Source organism: Otolemur garnettii, unplaced genomic scaffold (genome assembly GCF_000181295.1).
Source record: "Otolemur garnettii isolate 467f Iridium unplaced genomic scaffold, OtoGar3 scaffold00070, whole genome shotgun sequence".
NCBI classification, from domain to species: Eukaryota; Metazoa; Chordata; class Mammalia; order Primates; family Galagidae; genus Otolemur; species Otolemur garnettii.
The window spans coordinates 6,627,627-6,645,126 of NW_003852465.1; the positions used below are offsets into that span (position 1 = coordinate 6,627,627).

General features: G+C 37.2%; 1 protein-coding gene across 1 annotated transcript in view; it reads left to right on the plus strand.

Annotated features, from left to right (window-relative positions):
- Positions 1–17,500, plus strand: part of ARID2 (AT-rich interaction domain 2) — a 185,849-nt gene that overhangs the window by 167,345 nt on the left and 1,004 nt on the right. The window contains exons 15-19 of the mRNA XM_012807514.2: positions 9,795–9,933; positions 10,025–10,110; positions 12,718–12,841; positions 12,933–13,024; positions 16,897–17,500. The exon at positions 16,897–17,500 is cut by the window's right edge and continues 1,004 nt beyond it. Of these exons, the coding sequence (XP_012662968.1) occupies positions 9,795–9,933; positions 10,025–10,110; positions 12,718–12,841; positions 12,933–13,024; positions 16,897–17,035 (580 nt within the window). The 3' untranslated portion in view covers positions 17,036–17,500. The remainder of the gene's footprint in view (positions 1–9,794; positions 9,934–10,024; positions 10,111–12,717; positions 12,842–12,932; positions 13,025–16,896) is intronic.

Here is a 17,500-nt window from a genome sequence, read left to right on the forward strand (position 1 = left end):
ACTCTCTTACCTCAGATTTCCAAATAGCTGGGACTACAGGCACCTGCCACAATGCCTGGCTATTTTGTTGTTGTTGTTGTAGTTGTCATTGTTGTTCGGCAGGCTCGGGCTGCGTTCAAACCTGCCAGCTCCTGTGTATGTGGCTGGCTCCCTAGCCACTGAGCTACAGGCGCCAAGCCTGTTTCATGCTTTTAATTCAAATCTTTTTTCCATCTTGAATCAATTTTTGTAAGTGGTGAAAGGTGCAAGTCAAATTTCAGTCTTTCATGAGTGGTTATCCTGTTCTCTCAGTTCCATTTATTGAATAGGGATTCTTTTCCCCAGTGTATGCTTTTTTGGGATTATCAAAGATAAGATGGCAAGTAGAGACTGTTTTCATCTCTTCGTTTTCTCTTGGGTTCTAATGTCTATCTATGTCTCTATTTTTGTGCCTATCCCATGCCTCCAGTTTTGTTATTATTTCTAAGAATTACCTTGGCTGCCCAGCAGGTGGCTCACACCTATGATCCTAGCACTCTGGGAGGCCGAGGTGGGTGAATTACCTACCCTGAGCTCAGAGGTTCGAGACCAGCATGAGCAAGAGCACGACCCTGGTATTGTGGCAGGCAGTCCCTCCCTTGCCTCGGGAGGCGGAGGCAAGAGAATTGCTTGAGTACAAGAGTTTGAGGTTGCTGTGAGGTATGACACCATGGCACTCTACTTAGGTGACAGAGTGAGACTCTGTCTCAAAAGGAAAAAAAAAGAAATGCCTTGGCTATAAGGGTTTTTTTTCTAGTTTGATATAAAATGAAGAAATATGTTTTCCAAATCTTCAAAGTATGATGTTGGTATTTTATTTATTTATTTATTTATTTATCTTTAGAGACAGAGTTTCATTTCGTTGCCTTCGGTAGAGTGCTGTAGTGTCACAGCTCACAGCAACCTCCAGCTCTTGGGCTTAGGCGATTCTCTTGCTTCAGCCTCCTGAGTAGCTGTGACTATAGGCACCTGCCGCAACGCTGGGCTATTTTTTTGTTGCAGTTTTGCTGGGGCCAGGTTTGAACCTGCCACCCTTGATATATGGGGCTGGCGCCCTACTCACTGAGCCACAGGCACCGCCCAATGTTGGTATTTTAATGAGAATTGCATTGAATCTGTAGATTGCTTTGGAAAGTATAGACATTTTAACAATATTGATTCTTCCCAGCCATAGCATGGTATGTTCTTCCATTTGTTAATGTCTTCTTTTTCTTTTCTTAGAGTTTCATAATTCTCTAAAGGTTTATAGCAAGGTTTAATTACTCCTACTATACAGGCTGGAATAACATTTTTATGTCAAGCTGAGATTTAAATAATGCTTGGTCTGATAGGAAATAACAGAAACAACAAACATCAACTTCATTACAGTTTGCAAATGATTAAAAACTTAGAGGTAGCTAGAATTTGTTTTCTCAATAAAGGTGCTTCTATTTCTTCCAGAAATATCCAAAATTCTTGATAAAACTTTAATTTCCTCTAGTAATTGATATTCCAGAAATAATGTAGTTTTAAAATGCTGGGAAAAAAACCCAAATAGCTAACAAAAACTGATGGTAGTTTCATGCATTTTATTTTAATATAAGGACATATCTAAAGACTAGTTGAGTTTTATATAGAAAACCGCCATCTCGATGATTTGAAAATATTTGGTACAGTAAAATATTCATAGTGAAAATTTTTAATTAATGATACCTTCAGTAAGGACTGTTAATTCTAGATAAGCTGCCAGTTTAGGTTGAAATTAGTAATTAAATTGATCAACAACTCAGATTAAATGTCAGTAGGAGAAAAAAATTGAAATTAGATTTATAGCATCTTTTATCTCAATTTTGTGGTCATAAAACTAGAAGAGATATTCAAAAGGTTAAGCCTGGAGTGAGTTAAACGAGTGAAGGTTGCCTAACTTGATTCTAAAGTCAACAGTTCTTTGTTAGCTTGTTGGCATCTTGTATTTGAATTGTCAAGATAACAGGTCATGATCTTGCTGTTTCTAGGTTTACAAAAGATTTTGCATATAAGCTCTAGAATCATTGGGTATTTTACTAATATTACTATACCTATAATTTAAACTAATAAGTCTTTATAAATGTGATATTAATTTTATGTAATAATTTATTTTGGGTAGCATTAGTTTGAGGAGTATGTGTCCCTTATGCCTTAACTATTGATCTAACATAAATAAAATATTTTTAATAGGAAAAGCCCTAATTTCAACCACAAATGGTGGCGGAGTTCTTTGTCTTTTTTTTTTTGAGACAGAATCTCGCTTTATTGCCCTCGGTAGAGTGCCATGGCATCACACAGCTCACAGCAAGCTCCAACTACTGGGCTTAGATAATTCTCTTGCCTCAGCCTCCCAAGTAGCTTGGAATACAGGCACTTGCCACAATGCCTGGCTATATTTTTGTTGTGGTTTGGCCAGGGCTGGGTTTGACCCCACCACCCTCGGTATATGGGGCCACTGCCCTACTCACTGAGCCACAGCCACCGCCCAGTGGTGGTAGAGTTCTTTACCTTACTCTTTTGTTTTAAACATTGAATACCAAAAATTTTGATTAACAAATACCAAAATGTTATATTTTCTGAGATGAATTTGCTTAATTGTGTTAAAGTCCTTTTCAGTGGTCAGGCACAGTGGGTTCTGCCTGTAATCCTAGCATTCTAGGAGGTAGAGGCAGATGGATTGCCTGAGCTCACAGGAGTTTGAGACCAACCTGAGCAAGAGTGAGACCCCATTTCTACTAAAATAGAAAAACTAGCCAGGTTTCATGGTGGGTGCCTGTAGTCCCAGCTACTTGGGAGGCCAAGACAAGAGGATCTCTGGAGCCTAAGAGTTTAAGGTTGCTATGAGCTATTATGCCATGACACTTTAGCCTGGAGCAACAGAGTGAAACTCTGTCTCAGAAAAAGATAAATAAATAAAAAGAAAATATAGTCCTTTTCAGTGTCAAATATTTAAACTATTTTGGGAAAAAATTTTCTAAAATGAAGATTATAGCTGGGTGTGGTGGCTCACGCCTATAATCCTAGCACTTGGGAGGCTGAGGCAGGTGGATTGCCTGAGCTCACAGGTTCAAGACCAGCCTGAGCCAGCGTGAGACTTCATCTCTAAAAATAGTCGGGGGTTGTGGCGGATGCCTATAGTCCCAGCTACTTGAGAGGCTTAGGCAAGAGAATTGCATAAGCCCAGGAGTTTGAGGTTGCTTTGAGCTATGACGCCATGGCACTCTAGCAAGGGTGACAAAGTGAGACTGTCTCAAAAAATAAGATAAAATAAAATAAAAATAAAGTGAAAATATAGCCTGCAGTTTACCAATAAAGTTTATTTCTTAGAAATCTATGCCTAGAATAAGGAAAATTCTGTATCAGTGCTAACTTCTTCAACCCAGTGTGCTTTTATTTTTTTTTTTGAGACAGAGTCTCACTTTATCATCCTTTATTATCCCAAGTAACTGGGACTACAGTTGCCCGCCACAATGCCCACTTATTTTTTTGTTGTAGTTGTTTGTCATGGTTTGGCAGGCCCAGGCTGGGTTCAAACCTGCCAGCTCTGGTGTGTGTGGCTGGCGCCCTAGCCACTGAGCTACAGGCACCGAGCCCCCAGTGTGCTTTTAGAATTTATTTGCCAGCACTAAAAACAATGATAGTATCATAGATGCTATATAGAAATTGTACTTCAGTTTTCAGACTATTAATTTATGCAGTATTTTCTTATTAAACAATTATATATTACGATATAATAGGAAAAATTCAGGGCTTTAGTATTAGACATACCTGGTTTCATATCCCAGCTCTGTCTTGTAGCTAGCTGCAAGAAAGTTACTCCGTGAGAACACATTTCCTTAGTGGTGAAGTGGGGGTAATTTTCCTTCTTTAAAGAGGAAATTAAATAAGACGTCATATGTGAGTATACCAGATACATGGTAAAGTGCTGAACAAACAGATGTTTGCTTTATGTTGTGTGCGGCTTTCTCAAGAACTGTGTGAAATGATAAACTGCTATATCCTTAGAATTTAGAAGTCTGAAAATCATTTGTGTGCTTTATCTCATTAAAAACATGAAAATACATGTATCACTTATTTTTATCTTATCTCCAGGTTTATGTGTAGCTTATAAGTATAGCATCTTTATAATACCTGACTTGTACAAATCCACTTCCATACTGCTTTTCAAATTATTATTTCAGCCCAATGATCATATTTTTGTAGAGGGTACATATTTTAAAAGCATATTGAAACGGAGGCTCTAAGAATTCAGTTTTATATTTTACTGTGTAAAATAAGTAACTGCTTAACAGACCAGTAGGTTAATAGAAAGTTGGTGCGAGATCAGAAAGGAAATTCAGAAATCCTTTCCTATAGTAAGTATTATAAAGGAAAGGAAAGGAAGTAAAGCTGAAGACAGCTGGTTTGGGGTGTCTTCCCTCTGGGCTCCTTCCCTATATTTGAGATATTTCCTACAATTTGAGTCTTACTGGGAGGCAGAACCCATCTCAGTATGAACGCCAAGAAAAGGCCAAATGTTTCCTCCTCCATTGCCTTTGGCAGCTGCAGCAGTCAGTGAGTTGTTGAAATTGGATTGACTGTGGCAGAGAAGCTGAGACTGGAGAATTCATTCCTGTAGGAGCAGCAATTTTTAGTTTCCGAGAACATCAGTAGTGACTTGGGCCTTTTCTAGTTTGTAATTTGTAGTACCATGTTAAAGAAATAAATTATTTTGGGGGCGGCACCTGTGGCTCAGTGAGTAGGGCACTGGCCCCATGTACCGAGAGTGGTGGGTTGAAGCCCGGCCCCAGCCAAACTGTAACAAAAAATAGCCAGGAGTGCCTGTAGTCCTAGCTACTAGGGAGGCTGAGGCAAGAGAATCACCTAAGTCCAAGAGCTGGGGGTTAATGTGAGCTGTGATGCCATGGCACTCTACCAAGGATAAGGCGAGACTCTGTCTCAAAAAAAAAAAAAAAAGAAAGAAAGAAAGAAACTACTTTTTAAAATAGTGATATTAGTATATTTTTTTTCCATTTTTAACTTTTACATCTGGATAAAATAAAATTCAGTTTGTCTCCCACCAAGATTGTTGGCATAGTATCTCCCCCCAGATTTTACCAGCTTATTACTAAATCTCATTTGAGTATAAAATAATGCATGCCCTTGATGTTTCCTTTGCCGTAGACTATTATGTATGTAAAACAACTAGATCTCAAGGGTTTAGGTAAAAGTTAATTCTACCACAAATAATAGAGCTTTTTCTTACTAAAATATGTTTGTAGTGTGGATTTTTTGATGTATATAGTCTTATATATGTATGTGCATTTTTAACATTATCTGCACATCTTTTAAAATAGAATATTCCTGGAAAAAAAAACTTATGTATCTTAAATAAAATATTTTATAGTAGGAGGTTTGTTAAATAAGGACATGGAGTGTTTTTTGGCTGTTAAGGAAAATAGCCTGCCAAGAACTTGATTGACTAAGAAACCTCCAGATGAAGTTTGAGTGTTATTATCAACCCTTTCATGGATGGTTTTTAAAAAAAGAAAATAAATAGCCTTAGCTTTATAATCACAGATGTTTGTTTTTAAATTGTTCTTTTGAATATGGCAAATTGCTAAAATGTTATGTGTGTTATATATTATGATGTATTACTTGTGAGTATATTGTAGGCTTTTAAAGAACACTCCCTTCAGGTGGTAGAAAACCTGTGGCTTTACTTCACTTGTCTATGTGTTTATGATGCCCAAGGGATTCTTTTTGATATTAGGAAAAGTGGTGATAACAATTTCAGTATAGATTACACCAATAAAGTTATGGTTGTTGGCTTATTTTTAGTTCCAGTACTAAGTATGTTAATCTTAAGTGGCTGCTTAGGGTAACTGGACTCAGGAAATGTGCACCACGTAGCCTGTGTGAATACGTGTATCTGTTCAGTTGAACCAAATAAGTTTTCACTAGGATAAAAGAAAAAGGAACTTGCCTGAAGAGGAATTAAATGAAAGAGTAGAAGCAAATCCTAAACTTATAACTGTAATTATTTAAATAAGGAGCACAGGAGACCAGCCATTATAAATTATATTGATAATGTAATTGAAAATAATATGTATTTTTAAAAGATAGCCAGTGACTGAGAGAAAAGTGTTATAGTTATTATAATAAATGTGTTAAATATTAAATTTTGTATTGTTTTGCTAGATATTGATACAGTCTCATTCTTTTGAGAAAGGAACAGATCAAAGAAAAGTATTTTCTCTGTTCTTTTTAGTTAGACTAGCACATATGTTTTTATACTTAACTGTAGTGTCCATAGAGAGAAAAATATAGAAGATGCAAAAGAGGGATAATTTATGAAGGAACACAAGAGAACCTGGTGTATAAGTGAAGGAGTTAACCTTGAAAACAGCAGCTACTTTTTGCTGAGATCCAAGGCAAAGACAGGATGAACAATGGTTAAAGATTTAGAGAAAAAGGAAGCTCTAACAGAATAAACTTAAGTTCTTTCAAAAATAAGCTTTTTTTTTTAAGAGACATAAATGTCAGACATTGTCTCTCAATTTACAAACTCACACTAGTACAGGGGAAGACAGGCTCTAAAACAAGATTGAAGGTTAGTATTTAACCAGAGTTGAGTTGGGAACAGTTTCTATGGGGAAGATTTTTAGGAACAGAAATGAATACAACAATTATAGTAGAACCTCTGGTAGATGACCACTCAAGGGATTGTACCAAACTGGTCAACATACAGAGGTGGTCCACATAAGGAACTAGGCCTGCTGTACTGATATGTACATGTGGTGCATGTCCAGTCTATGAAAATTAGGTCAGTATAAGGAGGTGGTCAAGATGGAGGTTCTACTGTATTTTGAAATAGAAAGTCTCAGGGTAGAAGATGAGTGAGATGGGTAGGTGAAAAGACAAGAGGTTACCAGTATCACTCACTCCTAGCATAGCACCACTGACAATGATAATGATAATAGCTTTTACTTACTTGGGATCTAGTATTTGCCAAATAGCTTTACATATGTCATCAAATGTAAGCCTCACAACCCCCCCTGAAAGCTAGAGTGCCCATAAGTAAAATGAGTTTCAGAGAAATCTGTTTGACCTAGTGCTGCTCCTTAATTATTGTGCACATCACAGGGGGCACCATTCACTTTGGAGATGCCATAAATTGTATATTGACTGCAGAGGGCAGTCAAGCATCTTAATGAAGACTATTATTTTAATTTGTACAAAGGTACCACACACAAAGTTACATCACAGACAGAGAAAGCTTAAAAACACTAAAATGTTAGCAGTCTATTCACAGAGAATTTTATTTTCTTTTGGACACTCTTAAATTTTCCCAATTTCTTTAAATAAATGCGTTTTTGGTTTTTTTTTTGAGACATTGCCTCAAGCTGTCCCCCTGGGTAGAGTGCCATGGCATCACAGCTCACAGCAACCTCCAACTCCTGGGCTCAAGCGAGTCTCCTGCCTCCGCCTCCCAAGTAGCTGGGATCACAGGCGCCCGCCACAATGCCCCCAGATTTTTTTTTTTTTGGTTGCAGCCATCATTGTTGTTTGGCGGGCCCAGGCTGGATTCAAACCCGCCACCTTAGGTGTATGTGGCTGGTGCCTTAGCCACTTGAGCCACAGGCACTGAGCCATGAATGTGTTTTTTAAAATGATTTGGAGGATGAGAGGTGGGGGAGCTGGATAGGCAGTAGTTTCATTTTTCTAGACACAATAGTAAACAGTAGTAGCATCCGGTCTCATCTCTTACTCTACCTCCAACTATCCAATAAAAAATCCGTAATATTGTGAAAACTCACTGTCTGTTTTACAATTCTTTAGAGTTTAACTCTCCACTGTTATAATTAATGAACACATAAAATCCATATATTCCACGTCATGGATTTGGAACCGTTAAGTGGTTTTTACCCTCATATGATTATTGCAGCCAGCTTCATTCTTACATTAGAACTTCATCTTGAACCAGTATAACAATCAGTGAATGTCTTGCTTGACCAGAGTAGTGAGAGAGAAAATAGACTTGGGATGAGGGAGGAAAGAGTAGGAAATAGGAGAGAAATAATAGACTCTGTTGGGACGGTAGAATAATGAACACTTCAAGATCTCTGTTGCCTTAAAATCATACATGTGCACACAGTTGTGCATATTTGATAATTAAAATTGATTTAAGGAAGCACTGTCCTTTTTTCCTATGGTTTGTAAATTCATTTTTATGTGTTGAAAATTAACTTGATTAACTTTATGTATTACAAAATAGTTTGGAAATAGAAATCATTTTGATTAGTGACTAGTAGTACATTTGGGTTTTGCTTTGTGTGTGTGTGTGCACATGTGTAGATGTTTTATATTTCAATTAGTGATTTAATAGTATTTAAAGCCTTAAAAACACAATAAGAAATGACTCCTTGTGGTAATTATTAGTCTATGTAACAGACCTCCAGTCATCTATATTTCATATTAAAAAAATAGCATTGTGAATATTGAGAATTAAAATAAATTCTGAAACTTAAAATATATTTACTAATTTGAGTTTCACAATAAACTTTTAGTAGGTATTTACATAGACAAATATGAATGGAAATAAAATATGTCACAATGAAATTGTACAATTTTAACATTCGCTATTTAATTACTTTTTGATTAAAATTTATTTTAAAATGCCAGTTATTCCCTGAAGGAATATTAACGTGAAGTATTGAATATATGCTCTATGTTAAAAATTGTTTCAAATATAGACGTATTTAAATTCTAAGAGATTTCCACCACACACTTTACAGAGATTATATAAATAATTGAGTTATTGGGCTGAGCATGCTGGCTTATACCTGTAATCCTAGCACTTTGGGATGCCAAGGCAGGAGAATTACTTGAGGCCAGGAGTTTGAGACAAGCCTCAGCAAGAGCAAGACCCTGTCTCTACAAAAAATAGAAAAATAGTATCTCAAGCCGATAGTCCTAGCTTCTCAGGAGGATCACTTGAGGCCAGAGCCATGCTGATGTCACTGCACTCCGCACTCTAGTCTGGGTGACAGAGCAAGATACTAACTTGGGGAATAAGAGCAAGATACTATCTCCAAAACAAAAAAAAAATTGTTCGTTAGGTTACTAATTAGTAAGTAAAACATTTTAATACAGTGTTTGCTATCTAGATTCGAGTGTTCCTCTCATTTCCCTGTTTTCTGATTAATAAAGGAGACCAGTATCTGACTTCCTTTAGTTTTGTATCCTTTGCCGCTTACCCCACTCGGACATTTGTATTGTTAAACCCTGCTGGTGACTCCACTTTATAAACATGTGAGCTCAGCTATAATGGATGACTTACCACAATTTATAAAATTTAAGGGTGGCGCCTGTGGCTCAACAGGGTAGGGCACCGGCCCCATATGCCGGAGGTGGCGGGTTCAAACCCAGCCCCGGCCAAAAAACTGCAAAATAATAATAATAATAAAATTAATTAATTAATTAAAAAATTTATAGAATTTAAGTTATTGGATATGCTAGAGTTATATATAATACAAAAGCTAACAAATGCTTGAAAAACTTAAAAGTACAATAGGGTATGGTATTTATAAGATAATGTTCTATTGTGTTTTAAAATGGTAATTCATTTATTTTCAAGAGATTCTTAGCTCAAGAAAATAGGAGATAAGTGTTCACTACAGTTGAATGATTCAGTTTGGAAATATAAGCAGAAATTTTCTTAAAATAGTTTCAAAATATACTTGAATGCATCCAAAGGTCAGAAAATGTCTTCTACTTTATTTTTATAGGTGGTTTCAGACACCCTCCCAAGTCTTCTACCATGCAGCAACTGAACATGGAGGAAAAGATGTGTATCCAGGGCAGTGTCTTTGGGAAGGTTGCGAGCCTTTTCAGCGACAGAGGTTTTCTTTTATTACTCACTTACAGGTACGCTTTCTTAATACTATTTGATAAGTAACTTGTCTAATTGTGTGAAGGATGTTGATGTGTATTCTTTCACTTCCTTTTTCTCAAAAAGGATAAACACTGTTCAAAGGATGCACTTCTTGCAGGATTAAAACAAGATGAACAAGGACAAGCAGGAAGTCAAAAATCTTCTACCAAGTAAGAAAAATGAGTTTACTTCCTGCTGTACATAAGAAAAGGAACTAGGCAAAACCCAGAAACATTGGAAGGCAACTTAGCATATTGGGAGACTGAAAACCTGAGTTTCAATCCAGTTCGGCTACTAACCAGTTATGCAACTCAACTGTGTTCCAAATGCTTACGTTCCCTTGGGATGACTTTCCATCTTTGTTGGACCACATGGTCTCTGTAAGGTACCTTGTAGCTCTAACACAAGTCTTTAGAAGGAATGACAGATGACATATGAGAAATACTTGTGAAGTAGAAGTACTATATGTGGTTCTTTCTCCTTTAAGAGAATAATTAAACATCTATTTTAATGGCCAAGAGATTTCTTCATATACAAAAAAATTCATACATATTTTAAAAGACCTTGTTGGAAGTAAAATTGGTCATTCCCCAAAATGTATGAATTGCAGGGAAAATGGCTGTGTGTAGCATGTTTAGGCACACTGGACCAGTAACAGCACCTTCAGTTCACCTTCAAAAAGTAATACATAGGCCAGGCAAGGTGGCTCACGCCTATAATCCTAGCACTCTGGGAGGCCGAGGCAGGTAGATTACCTGAGCTCACAGGTTCGAGACCAGCCTGAGCAAGAGCAAGACCCTGTCTCTAAAAATAGCTGGGTGTTGTGGTGGGTGCCTGTAGCCCCAGCTACTCAGGAGGCTGAGGCAAGAGAATTGCTTGAACCCAGGAGTTTGAGTTTGCTGTGAGCTATGATGCCATAGCACTTCACCCAGGGCAACAAAGTGAGACTCTGTCTCAATAAATAAATAAATAAAATAAAAGGAATACGTAGATAGCATCTCTTAAAATGTATACCTTTTTTGGCACCTTCTGTTTATATACGTATAAACATACATACATACTAGTTAACACTTTAAAAATTATAGTCACAATTATTTAATATTCAGAATTAGTTTATGTAAAAAATACCTGAAGGTACCCCAATAGTCACAATTATTTAATATTCAGAATTAGGTTATGAAAAAATACCTAAAGTTATTTTTCAGATATGAAAAATATTACAGCTAGTTATAGTGTCAGAAACAGGGTTTCCTCAAATAACTCAGTGCTCTTTTCACTGCCACCTCACCAGAGCACACAGATAGTGATGTAGTTTATTGACTTGGCCATAGAAATGTACAATAACGTGAATATGACTTTATATTAAACCATTTCTGCAGTTCCTCCATTCTCTTACAGAATATACTGTAAAGATTGATTGAAATTACTAAATAATGATGAAATACAAGATGATGTGTGGTCATAGTGGCTCATACCTAGAATCCTAGCACTCTCAGAGGCTGAGGTGAGAGGATTGCTTGGGTTCAGGAGTTCAAGACCAGCCTGTGCAAGAGTGAGAGCCTGTTTCTATTAAAAATAGGAAAATTAGGCCAGGCATGGTAGCTCACAACTGTAATCCTAACACTCTGGGAGGCCAAGGCAGGTGGATTGCTTGAGCTCACGAGTTTGAGACCAGCCTAAACAATAGGCTCTACTAAAAATAGAAAAACTGAGGCAAAAGGATCACTTGAGCCCAAGAGTTGGAAGTTGCTGTGAGCTATGATGCCACAGGGCATCTACCCAGGGCAACAGCTTGAGACTCTGTCTCAAAAATATATGTGTGTGTGTGTGTGTGTGTGTCCCAGAAAATTAGCCCCAGGCATCATGGCAGGCACTTGTACTCCCAGCTACTCGGGAAGCCGAGGATCCCTTGAACCCAAGAGTTTGAGATTGCTATGAACTGTGACACCACAGCACTCTAGCCTGAGGCAATAAAGTAAGACTATCTCAAAAAGAAAAAAGATGATTTAAGAAAGTAGCAGTTTGAAATGCAGTATTTAGCATAATTTCATAGGTTATCTTTTCCTGGATGACCTGTAGCAAGATAGGTAATATTATTTTAGTCTTAAATATAATTTAGTATTTCTAAATTTGTGAGTTACATTGTGTAGACTGTTTTCTTCTTTGTTAACATCTACACATTATGTACATTCAAACATGAGAACACTACAACTTTGGCACTTGGGGGTTTTGGGGTTTTTTGAGACAGAGTTTCACTTATCAACTCTTGGTAGAGTGATATGAAGTCACAGCTCAAAGCAACCTCCAACTCCTTGGGCTTAGGCGATTCTCTTGCCTCAGCCTCCCGAGTAGCTGGGACTACAACGCCCGGCTATATTTTTGTTGCAGTTTAGCTGGGACTGGGTTTGAACCCACAACCCTCAGTATATGGGGCTGGGGCCCTACTCACTGAGCCACAGGCGCTGCCCAGGCACTAATTTTATTTTAATTGCATACTTACATAGCACAGAAACCTTAAAAGTAGAATATCTGTTGTTTCCTTTAAAATTGATAAATTTCACTTAAAAGTATACCTTGATACTAACAGCCCCTTTGCCTAAGCTCACACCACGTGTAAGCATTACTGCTGGACCATGGAAACTTTTATCACCCTATATTCAAAATTTCAAAGTAACCACCATATGGGGTTGGCAGACTGGCTGCATTTGTCAGACCTTCTGGAGTACCATGTTAACAGCCTCTCTCCCTCCCTCTCTCTCTCTCTCTCACCAATTTAGGCAGCCGACTGTAGGGGGCACAGGCTCAACTCCTAGAGCACAAAAGGCCATTGTGAATCATCCTAGTGCTGCACTTATGGCTCTTAGGAGAGGATCAAGAAACCTTGTCTTTCGAGATTTTACAGTAAGCATGTCTTGAAAGCATTATCTGTAAAGGTGTGAGCCCTGTATGATTTAGATTTTAATTCTTTTTTTTATTTTATGTTCTTTTTAAGGATGAAAAAGAGGGACCAATAACTAAACACATCCGACTAACAGCTGCCTTAATATTAAAAAATATTGGTAAATATTCAGAATGTGGTCGCAGGTAAGTAATCTGTTTTCCATAGCTAAAGTGAATTCAGATTATCTTACTTGTATATGTAAGTTAATAAAATTAGATACCTATTCACGGTTTTTCTCATCAATTTTACAAATACATCTAAAAGCTTAGGCCAACATCAGGCCATGAACATCTCTTTGAAGCCAAAAATAAATAAAAGCTGAAACAACCAAAAAGTGGTCTTTTAACTTGTTTTAGTAATTTTCTTACTGGCCATCGAATTTAGAGCAAAAAGTAGCTGTACTAAACAGGAAACTTGCAAGTTTACTGAGGAATAAAAAGAATTGGTTGGGCCCATGCCTGTAATCCTTGCTCTCTGGGAAGCCAAGGCAGGTGGATTGCCTGAGCTCATGAGTTCAAGACCAGCCTAAGCAAGAGTGAGACCCCTGCCTCTAAAAAGAAAAATAGCCAGGCGTTGTGGCAAGCACCTATAGTCCCTGTAGTTGGAAGGCTGAGGCAAGAGAATCACTTGAACCCAAGAGTTTGTGGTTGCTGTGGCTATGACCAAGGGCAACAAAATGAGACTCTGTCTCAAAAAAAAGAAAAGAAAAAGAATTAGTCATTTGAATCATGTGGAATCAACATGAAATTCAGTTGGACAATTAGCATTTTAATGTGCCCATCAAAGTCATAGATATTGCTAAAATACACTATAATACCCTGAAATTTCAAAAGTTGCTTCCTAATGAATGTAAGCACAAGAAAACCCAGGAATTTTATAGATATATAGAAACTGGAAAGCTAATTCTTTAATTCTTGAGAAAGCAGATACAAATGTTCTTTTGATGCCTCTGTACTTTTTCTCCTTTGAAGTTACTTTTCTACTATTTCTCCTGTAACTTCAACTAACCAGTCTTAGGCTCCCTGAGTTGGGGACGTTATCTCGGAGGCATCTTGCATTACTTACGTCACTTTCTATCCCAGGCTTTCCTTTTACATACTATTAATTGCATCTCCTGATTCCCTTTTTTCCCCCAAACTCCTTTTTTTCCTTGTTTTAGGCCTTTTGTGATATTTCTTGCAGTAAACTTTAGTCTGGATTTTCCAAACATAAAAACAGTGATACCAATTATGAACTTGACTACATTCAGGTTTTAACATTTTCTGTAAGTTGAAGGTGAATAACATGTAAAATTGAAGTGTTTACAGTGACCAAATTTACTATATTGTATTGAGTATTCAGATGAGCAAGAAATTTTTTTTAACATTTAAGCAAATTTTTTTCACAAAAAACAATATAAAGGTTTGATAACCATATGAGAATATCAGGACCTTTTTTTCACATCCAGATTATACTATGGGCTTATTGCAAAGCCTCTTTGACTAGGTCTCATATGTCGGTGAGCCAAAAGTTTTTACTCTAATCTTCTTGTTTTATTTAACTCTAAACTTTCCAAATGTCTTCCAGCATCTTCAGTTCCTATGATTTTTAGCATAGTAGAGTAAGAATTATAATAATCCATTAATTTCTTTCTATTCACCCTCCTAGCTTGGTCACACTTCTGAGTCTAGAACCTGTTTGAATATGTTGAGAGATGGAAGGTTTTGCTTGAGTGAGAATAGTTACAGAGAATCTGACAAAACCCATATATATGAAGAAGAAAGTGTAAGAAATAAGCTCAAGAGATGATTCTCTAGCGATGTTGAGCGATGTTTCTCATCTCTAGCAGAACAATATGGACGTGACCTTTTCAACTAAAGCGGATTTCTTCTTGTTTTTGTTTTTTTTCCCAGTGGTAAGATAGGATTTTATGATATAGAAAGAAATACAGAAGGAATAAAAAAGGACCAGAGCTTCTAGCAAAGGGGAAGAGACCCAAATCGGAAGTCTCCCCTAAAGCAGATTTTTATTTGCAATGAAATTGCAGGTCAATAGGAAGATACAAGGAAGTTTACCTCATTCTTAAAGTATCCCAAATAGTATGAAATTTCAGCAATATTTTTTTCTTTTTTTTTTGTAGGTTTTTTTTTTTTTTGGGCCAGGGCTGGGTTTGAACCCGCCACCTCCAGCATATGGGGCCAGTGCCCTGCTCCTTTGAGCCACAGGCGCTGCCCAGCAGTTTGTTAAATTTAAGGTTTAGAATCTGATAATTTGAATAATGTACTTTTTTTTTTGGAGACTGAATCTCCACTCCCTGGATAGAATGCCTTGGCATTATCATAGCTTACAAGCAACCTTAAACTCTTAGGCTGAAGCGATCCTCTTGCCCCAGCCTCCCAAGTAGCTGAGAGTACCGGCACCTGCCATGATGCCTGCTTAATTTTTCTATTTTTAGTAAAAATGGGGTCTCACTCTTGCTCGGGCTATTTTTTTTTTTTTTTGGAGATAAGAATCTCAAGCTGTCACCCTAGGTACAGTGCCATGACACCATACTTCATGGCATCCTCCAACTTGTGGGGTCAAGCCATCCTCTTGCCTCTATTTTTTTTTCTATTTTTAATGAAGATGGGGTCTCTCTTATGCTTAGGCTGGTCTTGACCTCCTGAGCTCAGGCAGTCCAACTGCCTTGGCCTCCCAGAGTGCTAAGATTACAGGTGTGAGCTACAACTGACCTGGCATAAAATGTTTAAATAATGCAATTTATCTCCATTCTGATTAAGTTTGAACCCTGCAGAAACACAATGTATTTTGCCTTCTTTTGATGTGTGTATCTTTTTATCAATATGTAATACATGGTCTTATTTAAAAAGCAGATAATACTTTTATATACACTTACATTAATAATGAACAAACCAAAAAAGGGAAATAAGAAAACAATTCTATTTAAAATTCTATTTAGCATCAAAAGGAATAAAATATTTAAGAATTATCTTAACCAAAGAGACAGAAGATTTGTATACTGAAAACTACAAAAGATTACTAAAAGAAATTAAAGAATATATAACCAGTGCCTGTGGCTCAAAGGAGCAGGGCCCTGGCCCCATATGCCAGAGGTGGCGGGTTCAAACCCAGCCCCGGCCAAAAACTGCAAAAAAAAAAAAAAGAATATATAACCAAATGGAAAGACATACCATATGTTCTTAAGTTGGAAGACCTTAGGTAAGAAGTTAATACTCCAAAGTGTTCTATAGATTCAATGAAACTCCTGTCAAAATCCAGATGACTTTTATAGAAATAGGTTTTTGTTTGTTTTGGGGTTTTTTTTGGTTTTCTTTTTTTGTTTTTAAAACAGAATCTTTATGTCCTCGGTAGAGTACTGTGCAGTCACAGCTCACAGCAACCTCAAACTCTTGGGCTTAAGCAATTCTCTTGCCTCAGCCTCCCAAGTGGCTGGGACTACAGGCATCTGCCACAACACCTGGCTACTTTTTTTGTTGTTGTTGTCATTGTAGTTTGAACTCCCCAGCCGGGTTCAAACCTGCCAACCTTGGTATATGTGGCCGGCACCCTAACCGCTGAGCTTTTGGCACCGGGCCCCCAATACAGTTTTAATTTCATATCTCCCAAAAACACCCATTTTGGTTCTCTCCACCTGTTTTCTGACATGATACAAATTTTCTGGCAGCATTAATGTAGATAGATACAGAATTAAGCTATGCAATCATCCATATTTAGAAAGAGACCACAGAGAAAAGCCACACAGGTGGCGTTGCCTAATTCTGCCTCAACTAGCTGGCAAGTTAGTTCAGTTTGGGATGCTTCGAGGTGGCCTCAGCTTGCTCACCTATGAATTGAACAAGTTACACTACTCCCCTATCAGATGTCGCTCTCTGTTCCTGCAGTGTTTTCTGAACATTTATTGGTTGTGGAGCTATGCGTGGTTTATATTTTAGTTTTTAAACTTGTAAAACCCATTATAAGGGATCATCACTGTGACCTTGGAGACTGACAACCTTCTATTTTTTTTTTTTTTTAGATTATTAAAGAGACATGAAAACAACTTATCAGTGCTAGCCATTAGTAACATGGAAGCTTCCTCCACCCTTGCCAAATGCCTTTATGAACTTAATTTTACAATTCAGAGTAAAGAACAAGATTCAGAAATGCTGCAGTGAAAACTAATTCCACTTATGCAGTGGGGACTCAAAGTCAGATACATTTCACATGATTACTGAAGAAAGCACCAAGTCTTAATGGAACAGAGACCATTGAATGAATTATTTTATTTCCTCCCATGATGCTGAGAGGAAGCTTCGTATTCTGATCTCTGAGTGAATCCCTCTGTTCTCTGTTAAAAAAAAAAAAAATCTAAAAAGAAAAAGGAAAAAAAAAGAACTGCTGTGGGATTGTCAACCAGCTTATCTGCAGGATGTCTCTCAGATCTGATAAATCCTGATGGAAACTGGTATGATCAGAATTCAGTACCATCCACATTGGAATATACATGGAATATTGTAAAACCTACATGAGCAGATGAAATAGAAGCATTAAATATTTTTATCTATATCCCAAAAGGAGCACATTTTTATATTTACAAAACCGTTTAAGCTGGTTTGAATAATTAAAAAAAGTTTCAGCAC